Raw genomic sequence first — 24,048 nt, 5'->3', positions numbered from 1 at the left:
TCTTTCAGGACTCAGAGCCACTGCTTGGCTGAGGGCACACGGGGGCTGCTCACTCTGCTCAGAGGCTATTCCATCATAATAGGGGCTCAGGGTAGGCTATGTCCTCTCCAGACTTGGGGGTTTTCGGGGAGCCATTCTTGTACCCAAGTTCTCTAAGTAAAGAAGATCTAGGATGTTGAAGGTAGTCAGGGGGAAAGGGTGCACCCTCCTCTTGGGTTTCTAGGTACACTGAGTATATTCCCAGAGTTTTCCAAACAAGTCCTGAAGGACTTTACACCAAATCCCCTCCAAGCCCCTGTGCTCATCCACCTGGCGACCTTATTCTTCTTTGCCAGAGGCCACCATCCACTCTACCTTTTCATCCTCTGAGAGTAGACGTCAACAGAACACATCACTCCGGTTCCTGTTCTGTCCTCTCCAGACCCTCACATTCCCAGGGACTCATCTGTTAACGCTCCCAGGAAAGCTAAACAGGCAGCTGGATGGAATAGAGACAAGACTGGAACTCTCTCTGCCAAAGACAGGTAGAGGAGCCACACCCAGCTTGACAGAGGAAGGAACTCACAACACTCAGCCACCAGGGGGCAGGCTGCACCTGCTGGACCACTGACCCATTTCTGGGACCTTGTTCTTGGCCATGAGTGTCTTTATACTTAGGAAGAATGTGATGCGTAAAGTCCCACCTGGGGTCGGGTAGAAGGCATCCCTTGGAGGGAGAGGAGGGAGATTGCTAGAAAGATACTGGACACAGTATGCTGAGGACAGCAAGTCTTGGCAAGTGGATGGATCATGTTGAGAGTGAGCTGTTGACCCCTTAAAGATGATGTCGTGCCCTGATCTCAAGCATGCACCCATACTTTGGTTATATAAGCTTACAGGTTCCCTAACGTTGCTAAAGTTGGCTTGAGTTCTCCCGTCGGTCCACAGGCATGCTCTAGCTACGTGAGACCCTCTCACAAAAAGTTATCTGTGAGCCCAAGCTGGCTAAGAGCACTGGCTGCTCTCCCAGGGGACCCTGGTTCCAATCCCAGAACCCACATGGCAACTCACAACCATCTCCAGTTCCAGAGGCTATAACACCCTCTTCTGGCTTCCTCAGATACCAGGCACACACATGGAACACAGACAGACAGAGAGACAGGTAAAGCAGCCATGTACATAAATTAAAAATAAATCTTAAAAAGAAGTCACCAGTGGCTCCACTTTATCCACAGGTTGAATTTCAAGTATGGCCTAGCTTTCTGGACCCCAGCCTCTTCCTCCATCATTAGCAGCTTTCTCTGTGCATACTGGATGCAGAAATCTACTCAGAAAACTAAATCCCCTAAAAATGCCTGAGTAACATTTCTGTGATGACGCCCTATAGGAACAAACCAGCTCTTCCCTGAGATTATTCTGCCATTATTCCTAGGTGTCATCTACTAGACCGTGGGCCTCCTTCGGAGGTTGTGCCCACTTCATCAAGCATAAGACTCCAACACTGAAGCACAGAGATGTGACGTGACGTGGGCGAGGCGTGACGTGGCCTGCCTAGGCTGGAGAGGGACTCTTTGGAACTTTCTGTAGAACCTTGGCCTGGCACCCACTGTGAGAGAAGGAATGTTTGCTAAAGAAACCTCAGCCAAGTCCCAAGGTGTCCCAGAGAGACAAAGACCTGAGGGCAGGTTCCACTGTGCGCCCACCTGGCCAGCCACCAGGAGTCTTTGTCTGTCCAGAAATGACTTCCCTCTTTTCCCAACACAATTGCCACCTTTAGGCTCTGTCCTTGAGTGGGAGAGTGAGAGGAAGGCACCAGAGACGTTGAAGGCAGAAGACCTTCACAGAAGAAGGCAGTGACTCAGAAGCAGCGTAAAGGACACACAAAACCGAGGGGACACGGGACCAAGAAACGGCGAGGTGCAGAGAGAGCTTCGAGGATGGAGAGGAGGCTGGGAGTGCCAGATCACCTCCGACAGGCTTGGGCACGCAAGTCACAGGTCGGGAGGCCACTTCTTTCCTGCTCTCACTCCTCAAGCCCAACCCATAATAGGCAGGACTTGTCCAAGCCCCTTCCATAACACATCTGGAGTCTGTTCAGCCCTCTCAGGTCCCCACAGCCACCAGCTCCTTTCTGAACTGGCTTCCTCTAACTTTTGCACTGCTCCTAACTGTTAGCTGGCAGGAAGCTTGTAAAACAAACAAACAAACAAAAAAATCAAAAAACTATGCCCAATCATTTCCACACTTCTTCCTTCTAAACAACACCCAGCGGCTCCTGCTTTATAAGGCTTTGCTTGACCCGAACCCTGTCCATCACCAGATCTGGTCTCAAAGCCCCGTTTCTTCCTGTATCCCACACTCACTGCTCCTCTCTCACACACAAAGAGCTCACTGCCATACCCACTGAGGAGCAGTCTACCTGGCCTAGAGGGCCCTTTCTTTTTTTTAAGACAGGGTCTCAAGCTTAGCTCTGGCTAATCTATACAGATGAGGCTGGCCTGGTACAGAGATTCTCCTGCCTCTGTCTCCCAAATGCTGAGATTAAAGATGTATACCCTATGCCAGGCTTATTTAAATACAATTCCTTACACTGGAAACTAGTGGGAAAGATTGCTGGGTGTGGTGGGGCACACCTTTAATCCCAGCATTTGGGAGGCAGAGGAAGGTGGGTCTCTGTGAGTTCAAGGCCAGCTTGGTCTGCAAAGACACTTCCAGGACAGTCAGGGCTGTTACATAGAGAAACCCTGTCTTGGGGGGAGGGGGGAGAGACCAATCACCACCACCACCACCACCACCACGACAACAACAACAACAAAGTAGTGGGAAAGATTGAAAAAGACCAGGCTGGCCTAGAACTCAGAGAGATCTGCCTGTAACTGTCTACCTCCCTAGTGCTGGGATTAAAGGCGTGCACCACCAGGCTGGGATCTAAAGCTGTTTTTCTATCACTGACACAAGGGTATTATATAAAGACAGAATGTCTGGGACTTCTACCGATCCTTTTAACTATTTTTAAACCTCTCTGAGCCTTGATATGGCTGACCTTCAGTTGCTGCCATCTGTCCTCTGGACCCTGGGGGTGCTTTCCTCAAATTCCTAAAGAGCCACAAAAATACCTGGAGGCCTCCCTAAGAACTGCCACGGTCACGTCTGACCTGCAGGAGACCAGAGAGGCCCAGCGCCATCATCCCCAAGGCCTAGTTGAGAGCCCAGCAAACAGAAGGCACTCAATCAATGCTTCTGATCAGACAGTGACAACCATAATTTCTCGTTTTCTTTATTCTTAGGTCTTCCCCTTTCAAGATCAAAAGCATTTGCCCATATTAGTTTTGATGTATTTGCTACTGTTCAATATTTAATTAGTTGATTCCTTTTGTATACATGGTGTACCAACTAAGGTATGGATGCATACTCTCCTAACGGTTAATCTGTGGGCACGTGTCTTAACTTCTACCTGCAAACCAAAGTACTGTGTCGTCTCCTCAGACCCTTTCTGTGACACTGTGCAATTATGTTAGAGTTATAATGGTTAACGTTAGCACACGGAGAAACACATTTTAAATTTACTCCTAGAAAGAGCTGCCAAAACCACATCAAAACATGGACAGTATCAATAGACATGTTAACACAGAAGAGGGAAAACTGCCCAGGCTCCACCCCTGGACAAAGAACTACAGAACTACAGACAGCTAATACTGCCCTAGGGGGGTGGGGGGGTATTCGCCCCTGTGTGGCTACTCAGTACCAAGTGCTCAGCTCTCAGACACGCGCACAGAAACAACAACAAAGACAGACTCAGTTGGTTCTATTTATAATTGAGTGCACACTCATCTATACAAAGTGTGTGGCAATACTATTAAAGAAAAAGAGGTTGTGAATTTGAAAGGGGGGGCATTGGAAGAAAGCAATGTAAAAATGTATTTAAATATGTGTACTTTGCCTACATATATGTATGTGCCTCCTCTGTGCACAGTGCCCTCAGAAGCCATCAGAGGGTGTCCCTACCTCCACCCACCCATCCTGGAGCAGGAGTTACGGTTGTGAGCCACCACGGGCACTGAGAACTGAACCCAGGACCTCCGGAAGCATAGCCAGTGCTCTAACCATTGGGCGACCTCTCCATCCCTGGACTCATCATTTTGAACATGTGGTTTGCTTTGTATTTTATAACTACGTGAATATAGCGATGACAAGGAGAAATGAAGGAAAACAAAGACTGACTTTAAAGGTGGGCTGGGACTATGGGCAATACTTTTCTTTGACTTCTATTAATAAGTTAAAGTCTTAGATGAACTGACAATGGCAGAGAAAGGGCCTTGAAGGGCTGAACACCTGTGCAGGACGTGCGCAGCACCCAGCCCTGATCAGACACGCTGCTCACCGCAATGGGTAGTGCTCAACAGAGATGAATTACCAGAGTGCGGAGAAGAAGCGACCTCAAGTGCTCAGCCATACACGGGACGGCTCTATCAACCTCCCCACCTGAACCAAGGCTCAGGGAACCTGTGGGAAAGGAGGCAGAAAGTGTAAAGGCAGGAGAATAGGGGAAGACGGCTGCGGTCACCTGCACAAGATCAGACCAGGTGAAATGTCCAACCATGAGTGGGGGGGGGGGGGCTGTAGGGACCCCACCCACAGCTGATGGCTACTGCGGCAGGAAGTCACTTCTCCTGAGCTCCCCATGCCTCAGTGAATGACTTCTCCTCATCCATGTGCTCAGGCCAACTGCAGCCAGTAGGTCAAATATACAAATGGTTAAAAAAAAAAAAGGTCAAGATATAGTGAACACAGAAGTGAACATTTCAAACAATAAATTTAAAATAAAAAAGAGAGGAAAGGTGAATGGGTGAAGGCGGAGGGGTTGGAGCCGAAGGGCTTGAAGGAGATTTCAGGAAGCTGAGAACGGTAGAGGATGCCGGTAAGGCAGGAGTTGTTACCGGAGGGTCCCAAGGAATCTCGGCCACAGAAAAAGCCAAGCTTCCTAGGCCCCTTTATCCTTGGGAAGTACTCCCATCCTCTTCCTTAGCCGAAGGAAGGCAGAGCTTAAACACCAGGTGAGTCCAGCCACTCCGGTCATAACCTCAAAACACGTGACGGGCTAATTAGCCATAGAGACAAGGCAAGTCCGGGATGCCACTGTGCTCTAATGAGTCTGGACCGCAGGTTAGAGCAGTCATGCCCTGGAGGGTGGGCTACTCAGTACAGCTTGCCTTCCTTCCTCAGCAAACAGACACTTGGAGCTTCACAGCTTGACTGCCCCAGGATATTCCGGGGTCCCTAAGGCGCTTTGATAAGAGCAGATACTCTTGGGTGAGCGCATACCAAGGGCAGCTGGCCTTCTCCACACACAGTACCAGGATGCCATTTGAGGTCTTGGGGTTTGGGAACGAAATGCTTACTTCTTGCCCAACTCATCTTTAACAGCAGCTCCTCGGCAGACACGCCTTGCTCGTGTTTCAGGCGAGGATCCCTGCCCCAGGGCAGTCTCCCACAGTGGGGCTCTCCCGACTCCTTCAGTCTGCCGGCTCACCTCTACCAGAGGCGCTTCTGGAAGTTTCTTTCCAACTTTGCAGCTGCTCACCAATGAACACATGGCTTGAACACTGCCAGTTCCGGGATCGCAGTCCCGAGGAAAAACAAGGGAGTCTCAGCAGGCCTCCCCTCTTGAAAGCCACTAGGGGTCGGGGTGGGAGGCAAGTGCGCGCGCAAGCTGGCGACTGGGCGGAGCCAGATTTTCTTCTCCAGCCCGCCCATACGTCACTGGTTTCAGCTCCGCCCGGGCAGTGGTGATTGGTGAGGAGCGCGCACGAGCACTCCCCCTCCCCCGGCCCCAGCACTGTCCTGCCCACCGGTTGACAGGGATGCAAGTCGGGCCTGCAAGTTGGAACAAGAAGATGCAGGCACCGTAAGGCTCAGACCCTCCGAAGCTGGTGGACACTTGCTCACGCCCATGCTTTGGATGTCACTCCAGACCTGACAGCAGCCCCATGTCCCATGTACTTGAGTCCTGGCCCAACTCTGCTCCTACAGGCCCCTTTCCACACTCTAGCGGCAGAACCCCTCGCCGAGGTGCCCACAGCTCCACGTGCCAAGAGGTCGAGCCTCGACGACGCACTGTTTGGCACACCGGCTCTCATCCCGATTGCTTATGCGGACTGCGCGGTGCGAGCCGGGTCTGCAGACTCTCCCCGCACCTCACATCGCCTTCTCACTCCCGGGCCCAGTCTTCCCCTACGCCTCACCGCACATCCTAGCTCTAATCACCCCCAACTCCGGCGCTGGAAACGCTATGCAGCCTCCAACTTCGAGCCCTAACACTTCTGCAGCGTCGCTCCCCGTGCCCCTGCGGAACCCTCCATTCCCAGGTCGAGCGTCAGGGATGTCCCTCACCCGGAACCCACTACCGACTGCAAATGTCTCCCACGGTGTCGGGCCTCGGGGTGAATAAACCTCCTCTGGCCTCAGCGGGCGATCCAGTTGCACCAGCATTCCCCGCTCATCCATTCCGCGCTCCGCGGCCCACACCCGGATCGCTGAGCCGGCTGCTTCTCCCAGGCTCCAATGCACCCCCACTCCACCCCCACCGACTCCGAGGGCCCCTGTTCCCCGCGCGCGCGCGCCACAGCCCTCGGCCCCAGACCACACCCCGCGCGCTGTGCCCCCGACTCGGCCCCGCACCCCTCTCCCTGGCGGGTGGCGGGCGGACCAGCAGCGCCGGCGGCGGTGGAGGCCAGTCCTCGGGCTGGGACACACCCACCCGCCCGCCCTCCTAGCTTTCCTTCCTCCCTCCCTCCCTCCCTCCCTCCCGCGTTCCCTCTCTCCCGCCCTCCCGCCCTAGCTCCGCGCTCGCTCCTTCCCTCCGTCGCCCGCTCGCGTTTCCCGCGGCCCCAGGCCTCCCGCTCCGCCTCCCCGAGCGCAGCTCTCCCGGGCGCGGCTCCGGGGTTCATGCTGACGAAGCGGCGGCCGCAACAGCCCAGCGGCGGCGGCGGCGGCGGCGGCGGGAGCTGGGGCGCGGGCCCCGGCCGCCTCTCTCGGAGCGCGGGGCCGGGCGGCGGGCGCGCCCGGGCGGCGACGGCGAGCGCCCCACCGCGCCGCGCCCCTGCGCGCCCCCTGCGCCGCGCCCCCGCGCGCCCCCCGCGCCTAGCTTGCGGGGGGCCGGGCCTGCGGGCGGCCGGCGCGGCGCGCACCCATGGACGGTCCGGCCATCATCACCCAGGTGACCAACCCCAAGGAGGACGAGGCCCGGTCGCCCGGCGGGGGCGAAAAAGGTGAGGAGGGGCACAGTCAGCTGCCGCAGGGGGCGTGAGTGCATCCTGCGTCGCCCGAGTTCTCGGTGTGCGCCCGCACGGGCGTGGGGGAGGGGTGTACCGGGCCAGGAGGGTGCGTGGGTGTGGGGTGCGCCTGGAGCGGAGGGAGGCTGCGAGGGTGCGTGTGCCAGCTGAGCTCGTGTGAGTGTGCATGAGCGGCTGAGAAGTTGGGATCGGGTGTGTGCACTGCACAGAGCTGTTTTAAGTGTGCATGCAGTGCGTGTGACAGGTTGTGTATATACCTACTTGTATGCGCAGGCCAACTGAGAGATTGTAAAGGCGTGTGCGCTTCTAACAGATTGTGTTCCTGACAGGCTGAGTTTGTGGACTTATGTGGAGGTTTGTATGCATCTGACTGAGAGGTGGTGAAGTGTGTGCAGAGCCAGAGCCTGCAGACATTGGATATGCGTGTTCACTCCTGATAGAGTTGGTGTGTCTGTGTGCGTGTGCGTGCATGTGTGATCGTGCGCCTACGTTACCCAACTGGCACGTTGGATGCATTGTGTCTCTCTACTGTAAGGGTATGTGCGAATCTGCCTCAGACCAAGAACCTGTGTGTACATAAATGCACACATGCTTGTGCCTGCTTGTGCACAGCACAGTGAGGCCATGTCTTGAGAGTAGTTGGTTGTGCAAGTGGAAGAGCGAGGTGAGGAGCAGTGCCGACCCCACAACACCACACACAGGCACATATGCACACTTCCTTTTTAGCTCTTGTCTCGGAGCCACCAAATAGCCTGTCAGGAACTCCACAGCCTGGCACCTCAGACCTCTTGTGGGTGGAGCGAGCTCTAAGTGGCACTTGGGAAACTTAGGATATTAGCTATCTCTTTCGGGGAGCTGGTCAGGGGCTCAACGGGCAATGCAGTGCTGCACCTGATTTGTTTGGGGACATATTCTGGCCCCAGTCCCCTTTTCCGTTTACCGTTTGTTCTTTTTCTTGGTGTGTTGACCCCTCAGAGAACTGAGGTTGTCTCGGAAGTGCCCTGCTGCCTGGACAGACTGTTTTGAAGAGTCAACCAATCTGGGTTGGTTGGCTCTGGCAACTGACTCTGCTTCACTGTCCTGCCATGTGTAGTACAAATACCTGGATCCCCCTCCGGTCCCTAAGGATCTGCTTGCCCCCTCCTGGGCTGGCCACACTCTAGGACCCCTGGGCATGCTCAACACAGAGAGCCTCCAGAGGTCTCCTCAGGGTGGGATTTGCCATCCCATTTCACTCTGTAGACTGTAAACACCTGTGTCTACAGAGTGTTTTGGTTTTTTTTTTTCCTAAACATAAACTAAAGAATTCAAACTCTTCCCCCCAGAAATCTTCTATGCCCTATAAATGAGCTTCTAAAAGCACGCAAGAAGATAGGGAGTGAGTCCCATCCCTACCTGGGGCCTAAGTGGATAGCAACTCTCTGGTCTAGCCTTCCCACCCTGAGGGCCTGAGTTCTCAGGGCACTGGCTGGGCATGCCCTCAGGAAGGGTCTTGGAAGGAAACATCGGGAGAGTTTGGTGAAGCCAGTGTTCCTCTCTACTGTGGCCCAAGAGCAACCTTTAGCTCTTGTTCCAAGAGGTGTGGCAGGAAGCTACTTGTGGGCACCTGGGCATTCTTGCTGCTCGCTCCGCGCCGCTCAGGGAGCAGGCAATTTTGCAAGCTCCCCCTGTCCTTTGTTCAGGTTCCTGAGGCTGAGTGGGACGGTGGGAAAGGCAGCCCTTGCAGTGCTGCCGAAGGTGCTGGCTCTGTTCAGCTTCTGGACATTGCTTCTGTTGACAAGGCTTTTCATATCGTCAACAGCCTATTTCGTTTGTTTTCAGTGTCAGATTGGTTACTCGTTAACTGATTAGGGGAATTCCTTGCCTGCTGTCCCGGGGTGAGGTACCTGGCTTGTAAAAGCATTACAATCCCACCAACATGAGGGGGGTTTTGTTTGTTTCTTTTTCTAACTCTTAAAAGTTAATATAATTTTGATCAGTTGTAGCATAACAAAATACTCGAGAATCGATTCTTCAGCACATGGGTGCTGGAGCTGAACCCCAGGTCTTCTATAGAAACAGCTGGTGCTCGTAACCGTTTAGCCATCGCTCCATCCCCGGCCGTACATGCATGCGCCATATCTTGGTCAAATCCACCCCGAACTCCCCTGTCCCCCCTCCAACTTGCGTGCCTTCCACCTTCGTGTCTATTTCTGAGAGTCAACTTTTGAAACAGCTTCTTCAGAATACTAAAGCCCCAAACCGGTTCAGCCGTGCTTCCAGGTTACTACGCTGCTGATACCCTTCACACAGGCAGAACATATTTTGCATAATTTAAATGATGACAAACAATCCTCTTGTTATTAAATATTTGGTCTGCCATGTTCGGCAGTGCCTGTGGTAAGAAAGACATTGGTGGTTTTTAAAAATGTTTGTTTTCATTATTTATTCTGTAAAATAGGAATGAGGGTGACCAGCGGGATCACCGTTGGAGGGATAAAAGGTGAGGTACACTGAGGACTCCACCGGGCGTGCCAGTGGGCCACTGCTCCGCACACCTCTGTTTCGGCATAGGTTTGCAAAGGGAGTTGAATTAGCTCTCGACACGGTACATGTGCTGGTGTGCCTCGGAGATGAGTGTCGCTGTCAGCTTAGGCTGCCACACGGGGCTTATTCCTTTCCCTTGTGTTTGATTGGATTGATAGTGTGAGGCTACAAGGAACCGTTTCCCCCGTCGGTTAACTGTTCCTACTTTGCTGTCACATAGCACTTAGGAAAACAGACATGAGATAGGAACAAGAAAGTCGAGGAAGAAGAAAACTGACTAGCGAATCTGAGAGCTACCATTCCCACGTCATTTGTGTTAAACATTTAAGTGACTTCCTATGTTCAAAACTGTTAGATGTTTGGAAAGTGGGTCCTCTCAGTAGGCTTGGGAGAAAGTAAAAAAAAAAAAAAGGTACATACTTTTCTTGTTGTTAAGACTTATTTTTATTTCATGCGTTTGGGTGTTTTGCCTGCATGCATGTCTGTGCACCATGTATGTGCCTGGTACCCGTAGAGGCCAGAAGAGGATGTTTGATTCCCAGGGACCAGAGTTAAAGCTGGTTGTGAGCCACCACGTGGGTGCTGCAACTGAACCCCAGGTCTTCTGTAGGAACAGCCAGTGCTCGTAGCCATTTAACCATCTCTCCATCCCCAGGGGTGCAGGCATTTTAAAGAGTCATTTAGAAAAGTGTGAGGGATACTTTTGGCTGCAAGCGACAGAAAACCAGGCTTCCTGCAGCCCAAGCCAGCTCCTCCTTTTCCAGCGACCGGAGGTTGGTTGTTATGGCTCTCACTGAACAGCCCTGACCTCAGTGCCAGCACCCAACCCCCACGTTGCATCCTGTTGGCAACCCCTCTAGTCACTCCAGTCATCCTCAAGGTAGGAAAAGAGAGAGTCAGTCAGGTTTACCCCTCTTACCTGCAAAGCAGGCCATCCCCAGAGATTGCTCCGAAAACTTTTGTTCGTGTTTAATTGGCCAGACCGGGTCACGTGGCCTCCCTTAGTAGCCTCAAGCAAAATCAAGGCTTTCCAGCTTGTCTAGCCCTTGTAGGAGGGAGAGAAGACAGAAATAGAGGGACCCAGTGCTAGCTGTGTCCTCAGCACCAGCTACACTCCTGTGCTTCAGTCACAGAGGAATCACCTCGTTTGCACCCAGTGTGCACAAGGATGATGTCGCTGCTGATGTCGCTGCTGGCTGCCTGGCTCTCAACAGTAACATTTCCAGCAGTCTCGTGTCAGCAGGCGGGTTGGTAAGGTTGGACTGAGGGACATCCGTCCTGCAGAAGGAGTGCTACCAGCTCGTCGGAACAGATGAGCTAAATTACAGCTGAATATGCAGACACATGACTTTCTGAGACATTTCAAAGCGAGAAATTTCGAGAATGACATAACAGTGTGATCCTATCTTGGTTTAAAAAAAAAAAATCAAATACAGAGAACTGAACAAATGCCTAGAAATACACAAAAAAGAAGCTGTGAGGACGTATGTGCACAGGAATGGTTCTCTCTGGGGCGAAGGCCTCGTGGCGAGTGAGGGAACTTTACCGCTTTGTTTAAACATTGATAAAAATGTGTGTGTGTGTGGTTTTGTCGTCGTTCCCCCACTCCCCCCGGAGACAGGGCTTCTCTGTGTAACAGCCCTGGCTGTCCTGGACTCCCTTTGTAGACTAGGCTGAACTCACAGCGATCTACCTGCCTCTGCCTCCTGAGTGCTGGGATTAAAGGTGTGTGCCACCACGCCCATCAGCTGATTTTTTTTTCTTTTTAGCTAAGAAAGGACATTTCCCCTAGCTCTTTGGAGAGAAATAATTTGAAGGAATTGTACCCTAACAAAACAAACTCCAAGAAACCTCAATTACTATGCAAAAATACCCGACTGTTTCAATGCTCGCTTGAACAGTTTATTCTTTTGTAAGTTAATGGGTTTGCTGAGGCTTACTGCAGGCAGGTCTGCAGGCAGTCAGTGTCTGTGCAGATAACCCAGCCCATAGCGCTCAGCCGTTTCTCATAAATGTTTGCGGCCCCTAGTCATTTATTAAATATAGTTTTAAATCTCTAAAATTTTGTTTCATGCGTTTGGGTGTTTTACCTACATGTATGTATGTGCACTGTGTGCATGGGGTGCCTGCTGAGGCCAGAAGAGGGAATCAAACTGAGACTGGGGTTACAAACAGTTGTTTGTTGCCTTGTCGGGGGTGCTGGGACTTGAACCCAAATCTCTGGCTTTTAGTTATAACTCAGAACCTCTAACCTTGGAGGTGCCGACAAAATTACAGCTGTGAGAACTTTCTTACCAGAGACAGTCGTTTTGGATGACAGGATAGGTTGCAGGAAGGTTCGGATTAACATTTTGTTGAGGGCATGTGAGACAGGATCTCAGGAAGTTCTGGCTGCCCAGGAATTCTGTGTTGCTTTTACCTCCTACGTGCTGGGATTGCCAGTGTGCCCAGTTAATTAAGTTTTTGTTTTGTTTTGTTTTTTGAAACAGGGGGTTTCTCTGTATAACAGTACTGGTTGTCCCAGACTCATTTTGTAGACCAGGCTGGCCTGGAACTCACAGAGATCCGCCTGCCTCTGTCTCCTGAGTGCTGGGGTTAAAGGAGTGCGCCACCGCACCAGGCTAGTTCAGTTTTTAAAACTAACCTTTTTGTGGTGATTATGGTTATTGTTGAGATGAAGTCTCCCACGTCGCCTTGTCTGGCCTGGAACTCCCTGTGTAGACCAGGATGGCCACACGCCCAGAGACCCCTGCCTCTGCATCCCATGCTGGGATTAAAGGTGTGTGCTCTGATCCTGACTTAAACTTTTATTTGGAATTCGTGCCTTCTTCTAAGAAATAACAGAACCGGGTGTGGTGGCTTGTTACCTCTGTACCCCAAGCTCTGGAGACCAAGATCGCAGACTCCAGGCTAACCTGGGGCAGGACCCTTCAAAGAGGAAAGAAAGAAACAGGAGGCAGGGGAGGCCCAGAGAGCCTGTCTCCTCCACCAGGATCCTCTTAAGTGTGAGTGTTTTGAATGGTTTCACAGCCAGGATGCTGAGAGTGACCTTATCAGGGCAGATGGTGCATGACCTGGAAGCACTTGCTCATTCTAGCCACACCCATCGCCCTTCCTCCACTGTCCCTTCTTTAGCAGGCTGGCAACCCATAATCTATTTCCTGTTGCCAAAATTGTGCCAGTTCAGGAGAAGTGTTAGCTGGGTGGGAGCAGACGGAATGCGATCTTTCCAATCCCCCCACCTGCCCCCCAACCCCCTGTGTCTCCAGAGGGGCATTCGGTTGCTGCCCGTGTTAATATTTGTCCTTCTTCATTGCTGTGTAGTATTCAGTGGTGCGAACATACATTAGTTTGATTGCTCATCCTCTGAAGATAATCGAGGTTATTTCGAGATTTTGAACAATATGAACTTTTTAAGGTAAATTTAAACTCTCCATTTCCTTGGGTAAATACACACAAGCCAGTATAGTTACTGGGTCATGGGAGAGTCACAAGTTTATTTACTTTTTTATTTAAAATAAAGTACTGTTTCCTTAAGTAAGCATACCATTTTGCTTGCTTTCTTAGTTCCGCCCCCCACCCCACCCCCCAGACAGCCTTGGCTGCTTGAAACTCTCTTTGTAGACCAGGCTGGCCTCGAACTCACAGTGATCCACCTGCCTCTGCCTCCTGAGTGCTGGGATCAAGGGCGTGAGCCACCACACTTGGCTCCCGTTTTTGCTTTCTTGTTGTTGTTGCTGTTGTTTGTTTTGTTGAGTCAGGGTCTCTCTGTGTAGCCTTGGCTGTACTGGACTCACTTTGTAGAGCAGGCTGGCCTGGAACTCACAGCGATCTGCCTGCCTCTGACTCCCAAGTAAGTGCTGGGATTAAAGGTGTGCACTGCCACCACCCGGCCTCCGTTTTGCTTTCTTAATAGCAAGTATAAGGCATCTATTTCTCTAAAGCCTCTCAAGTATTTAGTGTTGTCATTTTAAAAAAAATTATTTATTTGCGTACATGTGTGGTACATCCTGCTTTTGTCACTCTCTGCCTTATTTCCCTGGGACAGGGTCTCTCACTGAGCCAGGCTAGTGACCAAGTCCCCACCACCCTCATGGCTCCACACAGTGCTTGCCTTATAGACTTGCGCAGCCACGTGTGCCTTTTTATGTGGGTGCTGGGGATTAGAACTTGGCTCCTCATGCTTGTACAGCAAGCGCGCTAACCTACCAAGCCGTCATCTCCCCAGCCCTCGCTCATCATAGATAGGGAGTGACAGCTCATCATAGTTTAAGGTTAAGTGGTACAGACAGAGAAATAGAGTAGAGTAAGCCACAGAACTCAAAAACAGACTCATACCAATATGCCCAGCAGATTTTAATTAGGCAAGGACGCACAGAAGTTCAGACGGAGAACAGGGGTGAAGGTGCCCACTCCGCAAGCACCAGGGCGTGAGTTCCAGTCCCCACGCCTTTGTAACAGGCCAGGCACAGGTTGACTCTCATCAGGGGTTTAGGATTTTCAGTAAACAAATCCTATCAGTGCTGTACTCTGCTCTGACGTGGATGCCCACGTCAGCCTACAGACATGTGGTGGGTGTTGCGTACTTACCTTGTATCTCGTCTTCGTTGAGCTAATCCTCTGAAGATGAGCCCACTGCTCTGCCCTGAGCTTTTCTGTGGGTTCCTACAAGTCTGAATGGAAGAGGTAGACATGTTAAGTAAGAACATTATTTCTCTTCTTCAGGTCTGCATGCCTTTTAAGAAATGTTTTTTCTTGCTTTATCACACTGACTAGAACTTGGACCAGTATATCACGTGACTGACGTGGATGGATGGGTGACTCTGCTGGCTCCTGTCTTACTTTCCTGTTCCTGTGATAAAGCCATAGTCAAGGCCACCTGCAGAAGAAGGGGTTTCTTTGTGCTTAGTGGTTCCAGAGGGATAGGAGCCTCTCACTGTGGGGAGGCATGGCAGCAGGAACCGGAAGCTGAGAGCTCACATCTTCAGCCACACTATGGAGGTAGACAAGAGCTGGAAGCAGGCGTCAAAGCCCCTCCATCTAAGCCTCCCCAAACACTTTCGCCACCTGGGACCAAGAGTTCAGATGCCTGAGACTGTATGGATTCCTCATTCACACCACAGCAGCCCCCAGTGTGAGCGTGAAACCACTGTTGTTCACCAGTAGTGAAATATCAGCTGCTAGAGTTTTGATTCCTTGGGTTGGTGAAGCTCTCTTCCACCCTGGCTTCTCTGAGTTTTAGGGATATTGACACTTTCCCTAGGCTTTTCCTGCAGGAATGAGTACAGTCATACTAGTTAATATGACAGTACACACTGACTTTTGAATATGGAACCAGCTTGATATCCTTGAATAAACTTTGCCTGTGTTGCAAAACTCTTTCCTGTGTTGATAAACTCTGTCTGTGAGTGACACTATCCATAGATTTATTTACGTATGTATGGTCACGTATGTTGTTTTCCTGTTGTTTGGTAGCTCCCTCATGAGCTGTGTCAGGGAGCCCCCTGTCCTGGAACCAGTTATATGGAATCAGTGTTTTAATTCTCCACTGAAACCATCCGGGCCTGGACATTTTGGGGGACAATTTTTAAATCTCCAAATTCATTTTTTCCCCCTGTAGTCGTAGAGCTGATTAAATAATCTCTTCCATATGGGAAGACTTGTGATAGAGTGTGTTTCTTGAGGTTTGATACGTCTCATTGAAGGTGACAGATGTCAGAGTCTGGAGCCACCTGTGGTGTTTATTCCCCCGTGTCTTTCTGATATGTACAGAGCAGTAGCAACGAGGCCAGTGGTCATCTGTGTTCCCATATTGTTTTTTGTTTTTTGGTTTTTTTTGTCAATTTTGCTAAGGATATCTCAGTTTCCTTGGATTTTGGTTTTTTTGTTTGTTTGTTTGTTTGTTTTTTTCTCTCTCTATTTTCTGTGTTTAATTTTATTAATTTCTTCCAGCTACTTGGTTTGGGTTTTTCCCCCCCTAATAAATGTGTTCAGTGTCACACACTTCTGAGCACTGCTGCAGCAATTCCCACAGATTTCTATATTTTCATTTCCCACATAGTTCCATGTGATTGTGAAATGGACTTCAGTGTTTAGAACAGCATCAGGGTCGTGGCCAAAGTGAGCCGCAAGCTCGGTACAGCCAGGGCCAAGTGTGTTTATCCTCCCCTCTATCAATACTAGCGCCTGTCCGTGCGCTGGTTGCTGCTTTGTGACCTCTGTTGACTTGTCATTATCACCCAGCACAAGCAGTGCACATTAGGACTCACGGCCTCCATTGTGGGTTTATTAGTTTAGATAGAGGTGCAGTGATACAGTGTCTAACAGAATGAATTTACAGCCTTAGGAGCCTCTGCATTCACACATCCTTCCTGGTCCCCACCCTCCGGCAACCTCTGGCCTTTTTCACTGCCTCCATAGGCTTGCCTTTTCTACACGACTCCCTGGCTGGAGTCACAGGGCACGTAGCCTTTGCAAATTGACTTTCTTCACTCAGCATGCATTTAGACTTCCTTCGTGTCTTCTTGTGGTTTAAATTTTTTTGTTTTGTTTTGTTTTGCCTTAGAGAGATGGCTTGGAAGTTAAAAGTTCTTACTGCTCTTATCAGAAGACCAGAGTTCAGATCCTAGTATATCCATTTCTGGTGGCCTGCAAATCCCTGTACCTTCAGCTCCAAGGGCTCTGACTTCTCTGGTCTCTGTGGTGTGTGTGTGTGTGTGTGTGTGTATGTGTCTACAAATAAAACAAAGAATTCATTTCTTTCCTTGTGCATGTGTGTATGTGAGAGCTCATACGTGTGTGTGTGGTGTGTATGTGTGTGTGTGTTTGTGTGTGTGTGTGTGATTACAAATAAAATAAATCTTTAGAAGAGAATTCATTTCTCTGTGTGCATGTGTACAGGTGTACATGCTTGTGTGTGCAGGTGGATGTTAGAACCAGAGGTCAGTCTCACATGTCTTTCTTCAGGAGCTGTTCACTTTGTTTTTGAGACATTTAATGGCCTGGAGCTCACTAATTACACGAGGCTGTGGTCTCCACACCCCACCCCCTGCCCCCACCCTCAATTCCTAGGAATCTGCCTCTGCACATCCAGCACTGGAATCACAAGCTCACGGCACCATGTTCTGCTTGTAGTCTGTGTTCTGGTAACGGAGCTTGGGTCTTCACGCTTGTAATGTGGACACTTTATGACGGGGCTATCTTCCCAGTCCCTTCAAATCCATTTGACTTTATTGTTGAGTAATACTGCGCTCTGTAGACCTACAACAGCTTAATTATCGGTGTTCACTTACCGAAGGACTGCAAAGTTGCTTTTGAGCTTAACAAAATGAGCAAAAATTGCCGTGAACAGCTGTGTCAGAGTCTCTGGTAGAGGCAAGTTTTCGATTCATTTGTGCAAATGCCCGAACAAGATTGTTATGGTAAGAGATGGAGCTTAGTTTAAAAGCAAACTGATGAACTCTTTGCCAAAGTGGCTTTACAATCGTTAGTTTTCATTAGTTTAATTGTGACGCATCTTGGCATGGATTTCCTTGGATTAGCCTATTTCCAGTTCATTTTGCTTCTTGGGTTTATGTCTCTTGCCAAATTTGGGGAGTTTTCAGCACCATTATTTCCTTGGGTCCTTTAGCACCCTACCCATACTCTCTGCTGAGATACCAGTGACACCAAGATATTATTATTATTATTATTATTATTATTATTATTATTATTATTATTACTACTACTACAGATTTAGTTCTCCTTATTTCATATGTATGGGTGTTTTGCCTACATGTATGTGTGTATATCACAAGTGTGCCTGGTGCCTGTGGACTCCAGAAGAGTACATAGGTCCCTCTGGAACTGGATGTATAGAGTATGTGAGCCGCCACCTGGGTGCTGGAAATGGAACCTGGGTCCTCTGCAGGAACAGCACATTCCTAACTTCTGAGCTGTCTGTTCAGCCACCACTGTTACATTGTGATTGTCGTCCTGAAGGTTACTCAGTACTGTACCGTTTGGGTGAGTTTTGTTTTGTTTTTTTCTTTCAATTTCTTGTTGTCCAAATTGGGCAATTTCATTATTCTCTCTTCGCTCATTGATTTTATTGCCTGCACTTTGCTGTAGCACCTACCCACTGGGATATTTTATCGCACATGCTTTATGTGCGATGTGCATGCGACGTATGTGCGGTGTGGGATGCACATGGCCACATGAGGCTGACATCAGGTGATTCCTCAATTACAACACTCTACATCTTGCAGCAGAGTGTCTCACTCCACAGCTCACTAATTTTTCTAATCTAGCAGCCATCTTGCCCTGGGGAGGCCCTGCCTTCACCTCCTGTACAATGGCTGCTAAGGAGTCTCAGCTCTGGCCCTCACACTTGTGTGGCAAGGGCTTTACCCAGTTAGCTGTCTTCCAGGCCCCCGGTGGTTGTGCCTTTTAACTCTAAGTTTCTGTTTATTCTGAATAATTTCTTCATGCGATGGCTTTCTATTTGGCCCCCCATTTGTTTCCAGTGTGATTCAGTTGCTCCTTTGAGGCAATTTTATTTTTTTTAGGTTTTTCAAGACAGGGTCTCTCTGTGTAGCCTTGGCTGTCCTGGAGTCACTTTGTAGACCAGGCTGGCCTCGAACTCACAGTGATCCACCTGCCTATCATGGCTGCTTTGAACTCTTAGTCAGGTGAGCCTATCATCTCTATTATTGTGGTGTTTACCAGGTGCTCGTTCGCATTCTGTTTGAGACATCCTGGGTACAACAAGGGAATTACAGTAGAATGCTGGAGGTCGCCTTGCCTTGTTCCTCTTCTCTCTCTTTTGGCCTCTTCTGATGTCTGCTGGGCACGGGGGAGGGATTTCAGTGTCCACGTCGTCTTTAATAAGCTACAGAGGAGCGGCCTCATTATTTCCCTGCCTCTTCCCACGCCTCCTGTGATACCATCTCAATCTTACTGCTGGGCCAGGGTCCTCGGTGGCCCTGTGGTCGCTCGCTACTGACGTTGCTGGGCTCATTGCCAGCCCTGCTTGGTCTTCTTTGTCCCCACCAGAGCTTGTGGTGTAGATCATTCTACCTGATGAGAGTAGAGTCCTTGGTCGGTAGCCTATCAATTCCCTATAAAACAAAACAAAACAAAATAAGAACAGAAAGATAAGAATGAACTAAGTATAAAATCAAATCCAGATCAGTAGGAATTCTGTGGCACCAGCCATTTGACCAGCCTGGAAAGGGTTAATTCCTAAGTTTTGGCCTTCACTTAAAAATTAAGCTCCAAATTCTGCAGTATCCTAATATGTGTGTCTTTTTTTTTTTTTTTTTTTTTTTTTTTTAGCTGATATTTTGTTTGGTTAGTGAGACTGTTCGGCCTCATAGCTTTAATTTTATTTCTCAGTTAAGAAACTCTTCCATTTAAGTAAACAGAAATGCCTTCTTGGGGTAAACATGGAATAGGGTGCCTGGATTTAGTGCACATGGCCAGGGGCTGCGGAAGGAAGTCTGGCTCTGCCTTGGAAGCGGGTCTGTGCGCTTTTCCCTTTCTCTACTGCTGAGGAAGAGGGGCATGTGAAAGTGCTGATGGGTCACTGGACCTTTTGACCAGAAAGTGGTGGAAGACAGGAAAGAACTGGCCACAAGCGAGTCTGTGCACACACGTGCATATGTACAAGTCCCTCCGTCACTGTTTGGGAGAGAGATGGTGCCGAGGCTTGTGGTTTCTAGCTACTGGGAAGGGCAATGAGGAATTCTCCTGGGTAATATTGAAATTATAATGTATACCTTAGAAGTTACTTCCGGTGTCTTAAATTCTTACCCATCCGATAATTAAAGTTCAGAGTGGGGAATGGGCATGGGGTGGGGGGAGAGAGGGAAATGGGGGGAGGGGGAGAAAGGGAGATGGAGTGGGGGTGGCAGGGGGCGAGAGGAGGAGAGGGTGTGGTGGGGGATGGTGGCAGGGGCGGGGAGAGAGGGTGGGGAGAGAGGGAGGTGGGGTGGGGGGTGGCAGGTGGGGAGAGGGGGAGATGTGGGGGGGGCAGGGAGGAGACGGGGAGAGTCTTTTAAAACTCTTTTTTGGGCTGGGAAGATGGCTCCATGGAAAAAGCGCTTGTTGCACAAACTTGAGGACCAAAGTCCTACCCTCAGAGCCCACATCAGTGCCAGGCGGGAGTGGGTGGCTTGCCTCTAATTCCTGCAGTCTGAAGGTGGAGACGGGATCCCAAGGGCACACTTCCTAGCCAGACCACCTGACAGACACTGCCTCCATGAGTAAGGTGGAGGGTAATCTAGGACACCACCAGTGTCACCCTCAGGCCTCCACAGCATGCACACATGAACGGATGTGCACCCTCCCACACATACATGCATGTTGGGTTTTTTTTTTCTTCTTTAAAATATGAGTTTTTGTTTGTTTGGTTGGTTGCTTGCTTGCTTGCTTGGTTTTTAATGGGAGTACATAGTGATTCAACATGGAGTTCGGTGATTATCTGCCTTTCTAGCTCAGTGCTAACGTAGAGCAAAGGCTCCGAAGCTGCTTGAAGCTCTGGGTTGGGATTCGGACATTTGTGTTAGGAATCACAACTGCAGACACTGGTGGTTTAGTCCTCCCGAACCAGGGCCTGACAGAAAGCCATCTTTACCAGTTCCGAGGATTATGCAATCCCCTAACAGTGCGTGTTGCTTCTGAGTAGCTGTGTGGAGTCAAAACCCAGAAGGTTTCTTTGTAATTATAATTTGTATTAAGGCTTCTTGCCAGAATGTTCCCAAATCCCTGGACTGTAGAACACTTTAAAAATTGAAGAGAAGTGGCTGAACATTTGACGACTGGCGCTATTCTTACTCCTCCAAATTAGTACGTAACCGAAGACCGCAGGGCGACATTCCAGCGTCCTGAGGAACAAGCCGCTTTACTTTGTCAGCATGGCTTGATAAGTGCAGCCTCGCAGGACCAGTAGGACAGCCTCGTGCTTCAGACTGTCTTGCACGGGTCCGACCAAGAGTCAGCTTTCACGCCTGGCCTGGCCAAGATAGTTCCGAGCGTTGGGTTTGCTTAGGAAGCCGTTGACTTCGAGTCCAAAGACCCCAGTCTTCCCATTCTCCCTCGGGAAACAGAGCATAGCCACTCTTGTCTTGACTACAGTAGTGCAGTTAATGACAGTCATCAAGCAGTTCTGAAATCTATATTGCTGTCAACTCTGTCTAACGTATGAAGCACCAGCTGGGTGTTCGTGTGCTCGCGCATGTGTGTGTGTGTGTGCATGCACATGGAGCCCTAACCACCTTCCTCCTTGAGTCAGGGTTTCTTGCTTAGCCTGGCCGTCATTAGTTAAGCTGGACCAGCCAGGCTGTGAGCCCTGTCTTCATCTCCCCTGCTATGAGCTGATGTGTGTGTGTGTGTGTGTGTGTGTGTGTGTTTGTGTAGGCTGAGGTGCTGTCTCCACCATAGGAGACCCCCCTCCCCTTCCTCCACTTTTTTCTCCTCTTCATCCTCCTCCTCCATCGTCTTTGAAATGAGTCTTTCTGTCTAGCCCAGCCCAGCCTGGAGCTTGGAGTCCTGCTTCAGCCTACTGAGCCATAGGCGTGCCCTGTGTGTTGTTACACCTGATCTCCTTGGTTGATTTTTACATTTAGCATATGGGTCAAGGTAAGTTTACAGAAAAGAAAAATCACACCTTTTGGTGAAATAGGAGTATGCAAAGCTTTGTGAGTTTTGACAAACAAACAGAGCCGTGAAACCACCATTAAGAGAAAGTGTTTCCACTGGTCCCGAGATACTCTCTCTGGCAGTTCCGTTCTGACCCCTAGCAGCCATGTGACAGTCCTGCTGATACTCTGCTTATCTGTCTTTGATATTGTCATCTCTTGTTGCGTGACTAAGGATCTTCTCGTGCTGGGCTTTTCTTTTCGGTTTGTTAGTATTGGCAGTGGAGATGGAACCCAAGGCCTTATGCTCACCAAGCCTAATCCCAGCCTCCTGTGATGCTGACAGTCCCCGTGTGAGTGTTCTGCTGTTCATTTAAACATTCCTATCTAGGTTTGTTTGACTTCTTATTAGTGATGTCGTTTAAATATAAAATGAGATTCAAGTACTTTGCTTCCTATGTGTTTTGCAAATATTTTCACCCAGAGTATGCAGTATGCTGGGGAGTAACCCAGGGCCTTGCACATGTCTTTTGTCTTCCCAGGGGAGGCAACATGTGGTTAAGAAAAACACACGAGGCAGAGGCAGGTGGATCTCTGAGTTGGAGGCCAGTCTGGTGTACAGAGTGAAGTCTAGGATGGCCATGGCTACACAGAGAAACCCTGCCTCCAGAGGACCTGGGCTGCGTGCCAGTGGGTCAGACACCCTCTTCTGAGCCCCCCCCCCCCAGGCACTGCATACACCTGAAGGCATAGACGCACATGCACGCAAAATACCCATACACATAAAGATAACATAAATAAATCTTTTATATATTAAAAGAACACTCAATGTAAAATCTACCCTTTTGAAGTGTACAGATCATGGATACCAAACACATTGGCGTTGTTGTGCAGCCATTACTCCATCCATCCCATAATTCTTTCATATTACAGAATTGGAAGTCTCCTTTCAGTGCTAAGTGGGCATTTTCCCTCTCCACACGTCCCCTAGCAACCACCATTGTGCCTTCTGTCTCTGTGATTTGATGATCCATACTTCATCTTTGGGAACTGGTTTGTGTCTCTTTAACAGAATGCCTTCAGGCCTCATCCGTGCCCAGTGCATGTCGGAATTTCCTCCTGACAGACTGTTATTGCAGAAGGAAATGGTGAATATTGTTCATCTTTAATTTTGACAATTCATGACATCTCCTTGTCTGCCTCCTTTGCTTACCCACCCACTTGTCTGCTTACGGACACTTCCGTTGCCTCTGTGGTTTTGCTTTTGTGAGTCGGGTACAAACATTTTGAGTTCTTGCTTTGCGGTTTGACTTTATCCTTACAGTAATGTAGTATTGCTGGACGTATGGCAGGTCTCCTTGGCATGCTTTCGGAAGTGGTGCTTTTCAAGGCTTTCCTAACAGCACACAAGGGTCCCAACGTTTTCACATCCTGAGCGCAATTGATATTTTTCTGGGTTTTGTTTGCCTGCTTGCTTCCTTGGTGTCAGGGAGGATTGAGACTCCTGCATAGCCCAGCCTTGAACTCCTCTCAGAACTCCTGCCTCGGCCTCCCAGAGCCTGAGGTTTACAGCATGAGCCACCAGCCCTGGCTTTTCTGGGTTTTTGTGCGGTAGGTATCCTCCTGCCTCTGCCTCCTAAGTGCTAGGATTAAAGCTGTATGCCAGCATCCCCCAGCTTGTAAAGATATTTTAATATAGGCTTTTAAGCACAAGGATTAGGAGAGAAAGAGCCACTTGGAAGAAAATCAGTCATGTCTAAGTAACGGTTCAGGCTCCCTAAGGGAAAGCCATCCACCTTGGTTTGTTGAGATAGTATCTCTCATGGACCTCTTTAATAGGCTAGACTGCTGGCCAGCAACCCCAGGGACCCGCCTGTCCCCACCTCCCCAAACTGGGATTTTAAGTGTGCACCTCCAAACTGGGCAGCTTCTTTTTGCTTTTGGCTTGTTTTGTTTCGTTGAGAAGAGTGTCTCTGTGTAGTCTTAGCTATCTCACTCACAGACATCTGCCTGCCTCTGCTGGGATTAAAGGCGTGCACCACCACGCCTGGTGAGGCAGCTTTTTTGTTTGTTTGTTTGTTTTTGTTTTTTGAGACAAGGTTTCTCCATGTTAGCCTTGGATGTCCTTTGTAGACCAGACTGGCCTCAAACTCACAGCGATCCGCCTGCTTCTGCCTCATGAGTGCTGGGATTAAAGGCGTGCGCCACGACACCCGGCTAAGGCAACTTTTTTTTTTTTAAATCATGGTTTCTGGAGGTCAAATTCAAGTTATTTTATCAACTGAGCTAACTCCTTATCTTTAAGCCTTCATTTCACAGTAGTAAATACCTTATAGAGTTATTATGAGAATTAAGTGATACACAAAAGGCAATTGCCAAATATATAAACGTTTAGCAAACACATACTAGGTTAATGGTTACCGCTATCTCTGACTGCTAACTCAGCGGACAGTTGTGGAGCAACACTCTGCCCCCTTCAGCCCCGACAGGTTCCAGCATGTGCATGTGGACAGATCAGCTACTGTATTTGAACATCTTTTTTTTTTATTACATTTATATTTGTGTGTGTGTGTGTGTGTGTGTGTGTGTGTGTGTGTGTGTGTGTAAGGGTGCGTGTGTGGAGGTCAGAGGAC

The 24,048-nt window shown here is 49.6% G+C and overlaps 1 protein-coding gene and 1 long non-coding RNA gene across 3 annotated transcripts in view; one reads left to right on the top strand and one right to left on the bottom strand.

The window, feature by feature from the left end:
- Positions 1-3,771: 3,771 nt before the first annotated feature.
- Positions 3,772-6,666, bottom strand: LOC311582155. Its single transcript, XR_014774023.1, has 2 exons — positions 6,370-6,666; positions 3,772-5,853 (listed from the first exon to the last, which is right to left on the bottom strand). It is a non-coding gene; the product is annotated as an uncharacterized lncRNA (long non-coding RNA).
- Positions 6,667-7,043: 377 nt separating this feature from the next.
- The window catches only part of CTDSPL (CTD small phosphatase like), a 113,610-nt gene continuing 96,605 nt past the window's right edge, over positions 7,044-24,048 (top strand). For both annotated transcript variants that reach the window (XM_084754933.1, XM_084754932.1), the window contains exon 1: positions 7,044-7,247. In XM_084754933.1, coding sequence (XP_084611059.1) covers positions 7,169-7,247 — 79 coding nt within the window. In that variant the 5' untranslated portion in view covers positions 7,044-7,168. The remainder of the gene's footprint in view (positions 7,248-24,048) is intronic.

The sequence above is a fragment of the Acomys minous genome (assembly GCF_964271855.1).
Source record: "Acomys minous genome assembly, chromosome: 13".
NCBI classification, from domain to species: domain Eukaryota; kingdom Metazoa; phylum Chordata; class Mammalia; order Rodentia; family Muridae; genus Acomys; species Acomys minous.
The sequence above is the reverse complement of the archived record's forward strand: the minus strand, read 5'-3'. Positions and strand labels throughout refer to the sequence as shown.